This window comes from Hipposideros armiger, unplaced genomic scaffold (genome assembly GCF_001890085.2).
Source record: "Hipposideros armiger isolate ML-2016 unplaced genomic scaffold, ASM189008v1 scaffold_8, whole genome shotgun sequence".
Taxonomy (NCBI): Eukaryota; Metazoa; Chordata; class Mammalia; order Chiroptera; family Hipposideridae; genus Hipposideros; species Hipposideros armiger.
Genome location: NW_017731358.1, coordinates 2,747,470 through 2,755,741, shown reverse-complemented (window position 1 = coordinate 2,755,741; position 8,272 = coordinate 2,747,470). Strand labels below are relative to the sequence as shown.

The 8,272-nt window shown below is 45.2% G+C and overlaps 1 protein-coding gene across 1 annotated transcript in view; it reads left to right on the top strand.

The window, feature by feature from the left end:
• NRROS (negative regulator of reactive oxygen species) overlaps nucleotides 1-6,933 on the top strand; it is a 33,673-nt gene extending 26,740 nt beyond the window's left edge. The window contains exons 2-3 of the mRNA XM_019650623.1: nucleotides 941-1,061; nucleotides 4,718-6,933. Coding sequence (XP_019506168.1) covers nucleotides 954-1,061; nucleotides 4,718-6,688 — 2,079 coding nt within the window. The 5' untranslated portion in view covers nucleotides 941-953 and the 3' untranslated portion in view covers nucleotides 6,689-6,933. The remainder of the gene's footprint in view (nucleotides 1-940; nucleotides 1,062-4,717) is intronic.
• Nucleotides 6,934-8,272: the final 1,339 nt, after the last annotated feature.

Here is an 8,272-nt window from a genome sequence, read left to right as displayed (position 1 = left end):
TACGGCGAGTATATAACAAACTCTGTATTTTGAGTGGAAATGTTAGGGGGTCGTCTTATACGCCCAGTCGTCTTATACGCCGGCAAATACGGTAAGTCAATCTGGAACCCTGAATAAGCCATTATTATCTCTGGGCCTTTGTGTGTTCACCTGTAAAAATGTGGTGGTGGAAGATATATTACATTTTCATCAGGGCTCCTCTTAGTTCTAAAATTCTGTTGGTATATGTATAATTTTAGGCTTTCTCATGACTTCTGTTCTATGCTCTTTTGGCCAGGTGAGAGGGCTGATAATCAAACTTCATCAATCATCTTTATTATATCTGAAGTTTGCTTTTTCATTTTCTCCTTAGTTTTTCCCTTATCCAGGAAAAATATCAAAAAAACCATTTTTTAAAAGCCTATATACAAATGAGTTAATCAATGAGATCCACTTTTTTACTAAAAGCCTCCTGTCAACACAACAGTTAGCAACTGTATGTGACCAGAGGCAACAATATTTCAGTCCCAGTTTATCATTCATTCATTCATTCATTCATTCATTTAGCAAATATTTATTGAGTTCAGATGATGCATCAGGCAGATTTGAGCTTTGGGAGGAAAACTTCAACAGAACTATAAAACATGGCAAACTCTAGGTGACCTGAGACCTGGTTCCTCAAATCCTTTGCTGCTTACTTCTGTTGCTGGGTTCTTGGGAGTTTCAGTATTCAGCCAGCTGTCCATCAAAATGAAAATGAATTCTTGTTGACAGTTGTAGTGAAAGGTTGAAAGTGCTGGCTAACTTGAGGTATTAAAGAATCTGTGGGTTTCCACCTGCCTGCAGCTGTGGACTTTCAAGACCAGACAAAACTGGGAACTGGCTCCTTCTACTGAGAGTGCAGAGCAGCCCTCTGGGATGTCCTTCTCTTACACGCTTCTTCCTTGCCCTCTGTCCACAGTGCTGCACTTGAGATGGAGTTACTGCCTTTCTGGCTCTGCCTGGGTTTTCACTTCTTGACAGTGCAATGGAGAAACCGAAGTGGAACGGTCACAGCAACTTCCCAAGAGGGCTGCAAGCTGGTGAGTTTTCCTGGGAACTCTGAGTTGTCTGTCAATGCTGTCCTGACAAGATTTGGTCTTTTGGGAAAGCTGACGGATTGTCAATCAAGGAGGGCAGGGAATGAATGAATCTGAATCACTCAGCACCCACCTAGCACAATGCCATGTATAAGCTGTTTTTTAACCAAAGGTTAAGATGATGCCTGGGATAGGCTCTGCCCCACCTGTTTCATACCTGCTGAAGACACAAGGCCCCAGAGACAGGCCTAGTTCAGGCATCTGGAACAAGAGCACCTTGCTAAAAATCTGGATGACTGAGCTCCACTAGTGGTATCAGAACATATAATGGTGGGACATATTAATGTTGGAGAAACCCTGCCCCAGAATTTCTGTATGAGCCGATAGCAAATGCTTAAACAGCTGTGCTGAAGAGCACACTGCCCACGCTGCACTGTGGAGCAACAGCCTTGCCTGTACTGAGGCTTAAGACGATCTAGGAGTAAGATACCTGAGCTTTCGTGGTTTACCCTCTCCAAGGCTTTCAGCCTGTATGTGGAAACAGACTCAGCAGATAACAACTGAGCACATGTCTAGAAATTTCCTCTTTTGCCTTTAACTCAGTGATATAAAAAAATCTGCCTGAGAAACATACATCTAATAAACATTTCTTGAGCCCTATTATACATGAGGCGCTGGGAAAACAAATTGGATGTCAGAGTTAATACTTATATTAAAAATGTATTCTTAAGGCTGATGAAGCTTAAAAACCCAGCTGGTCATAGTTCTTAACCACTGTTAGTAACCTCTAAGAACTATGCTGTAGTATACACCAGTATGGGGTAGAAATTATGAGTGAGACCAGGTTTAAGCCCCAGCCCCACTACTTGACGAGCTAGTGACATTGGCCACTCTGTGCCTTAGTTTCCACATCTGTAAAATATGGAGGTAATAATACCAACCAATAGTACCATAACACTGGGTCGTTATGATGACTGAGCTAATGTATGTAAAGCCCTCAGAACAGTGCTTGAGTGCCATGTGTTTTATCTGTTTTTATTGGGTTGTTGGAAAAGTCATGACGTATTTTCTCTATGTTTTTCATTGCAAAAATGCGTCATGACTTTTCCGACAACCCAATATTATTGCTGTTATTAGTCTCTGCTACACAGACTTCCATTATTCCCTTACAGAGGCAATGAAAGATTAACTTCACAGTAGCTAATTCAGGAGTTACCAGGCATAGGAAGAGGAGGAAATAAAGCGTTGAGTTCTTTGACAGTCTCAGGGTTCAGGCAAGACGCCCTGCCTGCCTCTCTCCAGCCTGGTGGGCAGGAGTAGGAACTCAGCTGCCAGTGAGCTCAAAGAGTAGATTTCCTGTGGCTCTTTTGAACTGAGGGCTGAGAGTTTGAGAGTCCAGGTGCCCTCCATTGTCCCTCCTTGCATTAGCCATGCGACATTATCATAAAGTGGACATGGTAAGGTTTTCTTGGGCTCTGATTGCTCCATCATCCTCTTGTAGCACCTCAGTGATTTGCAGAGGTGTGACCCCCACTGACTGCAGCAGCTGTGGTGAAACAGGGTCTCTCACAGCTTTTGGAAAGCACCTAACCACAATATTCTCCAGAGAGTCTCTGTGTGGGAGAGACTGACACTTACTCAAATAAAGAAACACACCTCGTTTCTGCATGGGGAGGTTCAATTTTGTAAAGATGTCAGTTCTCCCCCAATAACTCCATGATTGTAATGCAACCCCAGACAGAATTCTAAAGAATTTTTTGGGGGGAGGGAGGTGTAGAAAGAAGTCGACAAATTCATCTGGAAATGCGAAGCAACTCAAATGCTCAACAATAAGAGATTAATTCATTAGATCATGCTAATCATTATAGCTAACATTTATTAAGCACTTATGTGCCAAGTTCTGTGTTTAATGTTTTACATAAATAATCACATTGAATTCTACCCTCGTGCCGAAACCCTATGAGAAAATTACAAGTATAATTTCCATTTTACAGCTGGAGTAATGATGGTCCCAACCGGTTAGATAACCAGCCCAAGGCCACCCATTTGATAAAAAGCAGAACCAAGCCGGACTGACCCTAGAACCCTCGCTCTTAATGTAGTCATGCAATGAACTAATAGTTACCAAAAAGAATGTGATCGAATTTATTTTTATTGCCAAGGCAATATGTCTATCACATATTATTGAGGGGGGAAGTAGATGACTAAACAGTTTGTAGAGTGCAGTCTTATTTAAAAATTTTTTAATTCTTGTAAAAGAGGTAGATAATATCTTTAGGAAAGAGTCCATAAGGAGATGTAATAAAAAGTTATTGACATTTCTTTGAAAGAGAAGCTGAGGATACTGAAGAGTTTAATTTTCTGTATTTCCATACTATATCAGTTTTTAATTATTAGGTTTTATTTTAATAATCAGGGAAAGAACTTGGGGCTCTGAAAGGTTAATTCCTTGTCCATAGTCCAAAGCTAATAAGCAGCAGAGCCAAGATTCAGACTTGAGTCTGTTTCCTCTCCAAACCTGTGTTTCTTTCTCTCTATCAGGATTTTTCTCCCCTGTTCCAGTATTCCACTTGCCTGCTGGGATTGGGTCCACAATTTTAGGCAATCATGGGCCTTGTCCTATTGACCAATCTGTGCAAAGGGATGCCATTGCTCTTCTACCTTATTACTTAAAACGTTTTTCCTGAATACCTACCTGACATCCTGTGGCTGATTCTTTTTGCCAACCTTGTAAGACATTGGGCTGAGTTTATCCTGAGGCTCAAGTGACTTCTGCAAGGAGACCGGGGTCATCCCATCCCTCCTATCTCCTTACACAGAACAATTGTGGTAGATGGTATCCAGGAAAAACACTGAATTGGGCATTAAGAGCTCTGGCCTCTGGATGCAGCTCTGCCATAGACTTTTCACTTCTGTCCAGACCTCACTGTTTTTCTTTGTACAATTCAGGGTGATGACGAGCTCTGAAGCCCTTTTAAGCTGTAATATTTATCAATCCAAAAAGTAGAGGAGCATTCCAGGCAAAATTTCTCCAGGTGAAATGAAGATGCTGTAGCACCATTGGTTGTTGGGAAGTGTCCCTGTTAGACACACATGTGTTATGGTAATAGTGATTACAATGCGGTAGTGACCGATTACATTATAGTGCCCACAGTGTGTCAGGCACTGTGCAGCCTCTCGTCTAATCTCATTGCAATCCTATGAGGTAAGTACTATCTTTATCTCCATTTTCCAGAGGAAATAACAGAATTAGGCTAAATTAGTTGCCCAAGGTTAAACAGGAAATAAATGGCAGAGGTGGAATTCAAACCCAAGTAGAGACCTGGTCCTCAATACTTCTCATATTTAAAACCAAACTCCAGGTACAATTGTCACCACTCACCACCCGATCGACAGGCACTCAGATCTTCTCTAACACACTGTGTGTTTTAAATGTGGCCTGGAACTCAGCTCCTAGCTGACTATTTTAACGTAAAGTTTAAGAACGAAGAAAGGTTCCCTTTTGTTCTATGGTTTTCGATCCTGTTTTGAAAAAATTATGATCTGTAGAGCCATTCCCAGAAGTTGCAGGAACAGTCTGATGAATGAACTAAGTGTCTGTACATAAACCTCTGCCTCAGAGGCCTCCTCCCTGCTGACCAGTGTGTTTTTGGACCTAGGTGGATGGAGTCGCTGACTGTCGAGGGCAGAACCTTGCTTCAGTGCCCAGCAATCTCCCGCCTTACTCCCAGACCCTCATCCTGGACGCCAACCCTCTTAAGACCCTGTGGAATCATTCCCTCCAGCATTACCCCCTCCTGGAGACCCTCAGTCTGCATAGCTGCCAGCTGGAGCGCATAGGTCGTGACGCCTTCGAGGAGCAGGTCCACCTGCGCAGCCTGGCGCTGCCTGACAACTCCCTCTCAGAGAGCTACAAGGAGACAGCAGCTGCCTTCCACAGCCTGCAGGGTTTGCGGAGGCTGGACTTGTCAGGGAACTCCCTGATGGAAGATATGGTGGCTCTTATGCTCCAGAACCTCTCTTCACTAGAGTCTGTGTCCCTGGCAAGAAACACCATCATGAGACTGGATGACTCTGTCTTTGAGGGCCTGGGGCACCTCAGGGAACTGGATTTGCAGAGGAACTACATCTTTGAGATTGAGAGTGGTGCCTTTGATAGCTTGACTGAACTGAGACACCTCAACTTGGCCTATAACAACCTCCCTTGCATTGTGGATTTCAGCCTCACGCAGCTCCGGTTCCTCAATGTCAGCTACAATGCCCTGGAATGGTTCCTGGCATCAGCGGAAGAGGCTGCCTTTGAGTTGGAGACAATGGACCTCTCTCACAATCAGCTGCTGTTTTTCCCACTCCTGCCCCAGTCCAGCAAGTTGCATACCCTCCTGCTGAGGGACAACAACATGGGCTTCTATAGGGACCTGTACAATTCCTCATCACCAAAGGAGATGGTGGCCCAGTTCCTCCTTGTGGACGGCAATGTGACCAACATCACCACAGTCAACCTCTGGGAAGAATTCGCTTCCAGTGACCTTGCAGATCTACGCTTCCTGGATATGAGCCAGAACCAGTTCCAATACCTGCCCAATGGCTTCTTAAAGAAAATGCCCTCCCTCTCCCACCTGAACCTCAACCAGAATTGCCTGATTACACTCCACATCCGGGAGCATGAGCCCCCAGAAGCACTCACAGAGCTGGACCTGAGCCAGAACCAGCTGTCAGAGCTGCATTTGGCTCCGGGGCTCCCTGGCTGCCTGAGGAGCCTCCAGTCATTCAACCTGAGCTCCAACCAGCTCCTGGGTGTCCCTACTGGCCTTTTTGCTGATGCCAGTAACATCTCTACAGTTGACATGAGCTACAATCAGATCTCACTTTGTCCCCAGCCAGCTGGCTTAGAAAGCATAGGGCCCCCTAACTGTGTGGATTTCAGGAATGTGGCATCTTTGAGGAGCCTTTCTCTGGAGGGCTGTGGGCTGGGAGCATTACAAGACTGCTCGTTCCAGGGGACCGCCCTCACTCATTTAGACCTGTCTGGAAACTGGGGGGTTCTGAATGGGAGCATTACCCCTCTCCAGAATATTGCCCCCACATTACAGGTCTTGTCTCTCAGGGACGTGGGCCTCAGTTCTAGCTTCATGGAGTTGGACTTCTCTGAGTTTAGGAGTCTGAGGGACTTGGATCTGTCGGGAAACTCCTTGACCCGTTTCCCAAGGTTCAGGGGCAGCCTGGCCTTGCAGACCCTGGATCTTCGCAGGAACTCGCTCACAGCCATTCCCCAGAGGGCTGTGTCTGAGCAGCTCATGAGAAGTCTGCGGACCATATACCTCAGTCAGAATCCATATGACTGCTGTTGGGTGGAGGGCTGGGGGGCCCTACAGCGTCTGCACACCATCGGTGACTTGGCCATGGTCACTTGCAACCTCTCTTCCAAGGTCATTCGTCTGATAGACCTGCCCGGAGGCATGCCTCAGGATTGTAAGTGGGAAAGGGTGGACATGGGCCTGCTGTACCTTGTGCTCATTCTCCCCAGCTGCCTCACCCTGCTGGTGGCCTGCACTGTCATATTTCTCACTTTTAAGAAGCCTCTGCTTCAGGTAATCAAGAGCCGCTGCCACTGGTCCTCCGTATACTGACCTGGCTACGAGCCAAGGTTAGAAATTTGGTCTGCACATGGAAAAACACTTCGTCTGCCAGATTTCCAGATCTGATGCAGAGGACAAATCTGATGAATTGAGGTTTAAAGTGTAAAATGTTTCCATCCCTTAGTCACCCCAAGTTCTTCCTACATCATTATGATTCATCCTTATTATCCAGGTAAAATATTTATTAAGTGACATTTTACAAAAACAAAAAAACATGTCTCATAAATATTTTTTAAATCAAACACAGCTTGTGTTTTTTTCTTTCTTTAATGTTTTTTGGTAGTTTCACTTAGATTATTTTTCAGTGCCCTTCTTCTGGTGACATCCATGGAGCTGGTGTAAAAGTGTGGTGATTCAGTCCTACCCTACAACAAAAGTAACATGTCCTGTGGATGGTGAGAGTCACCGCCCTGGGGGTTCACCAAAGGCCAGAATTGCAGAGCTGAGCTGGGGGATCTGAGATGAGAACTGTCACCTCCTGTCTTGGCGTGCACTGCTGCTGCAGCCAGAGTGGGTCTGAGAGGGTCCTCGGCAGGTGCCCTGGGTTCATTCCTGAAGAGGCTGGCAGGCAAACATGACCCTTCCGTGGAAAAGCTAACAGGGCAATAACTGGGCCCTGGGTTTATTCCTGCAATAAACTGAACACCAGGCACAGTCCTTGTTCTGAGAGAAAGTAAAGAAGAATGCAGAGAGGAGTGAATTCTACTAACTTATAGATGATCCCTATTCTTCACAAAACCACGTGTTCAAGAGCTGTGCTCACTACATTCCTAGTTTCCCTTCTCCCTCCTGTCTCTCAGTGAGTAAGGAACAAGTTCGGTGCTCTTCTCTAGAGAAAAGAGAATAAAGACATAGCCCTTACCCTTTAGGGGTTTAGAACTCACACTGTCCTTGCACTTCTCATCCCTGCTAATTAAATCATAAAGGGGCCCACTGCAGGTGGGAAGGAGGAAGGAGAGAGGGCAGAAATCCCACTGACTGATTACTATTACCGTGAATACTAACATCGGCAGAAATGTTTTAGACAAATCAAACAGATAAAATCAGTGGTCTTACTTTGACAAAACAGAAACTTCCCTTGAATGAATGCTCCACAGGGTGATAAACAAGGTCATTCAGTAAGACTCTACCCTGAGTAGCATTGGTGTCAGCCATGTAAGCTTTGTCCTACTGCACCTCCACCTTTCTGGTCAACGTGTCTCTCCATCCTGTACTGCCCCAGCCTAGGATGTCCCCCAGGTTTCCTTGAAGCCCCTATTCAGTGTCCTTCTAGGAAAGCCCCATCAGCCAATATCCCTAAAACTAGACTATCCTGATTCCCACCCCTGCCCCCCCCCCACACACACACAACAAAAATTTTCCTGGGGTCCTGTTGTTTTCCAAGATGATAATTAGCTAATTAGACAAATGAATCTACCTGTGACTGGTACATGTATGGCTTTTCTTGAGTTAATGTGTCACCACTTGTGTCAGTCAGTATTTTTAGTTTTTTGCAACTGAGGATGACTCTGTCTGATTTAAGCAGTGTGGGGATCTAGTAAAAGGATATTGGGGAGCACTAGGTTCTCTGGGGAG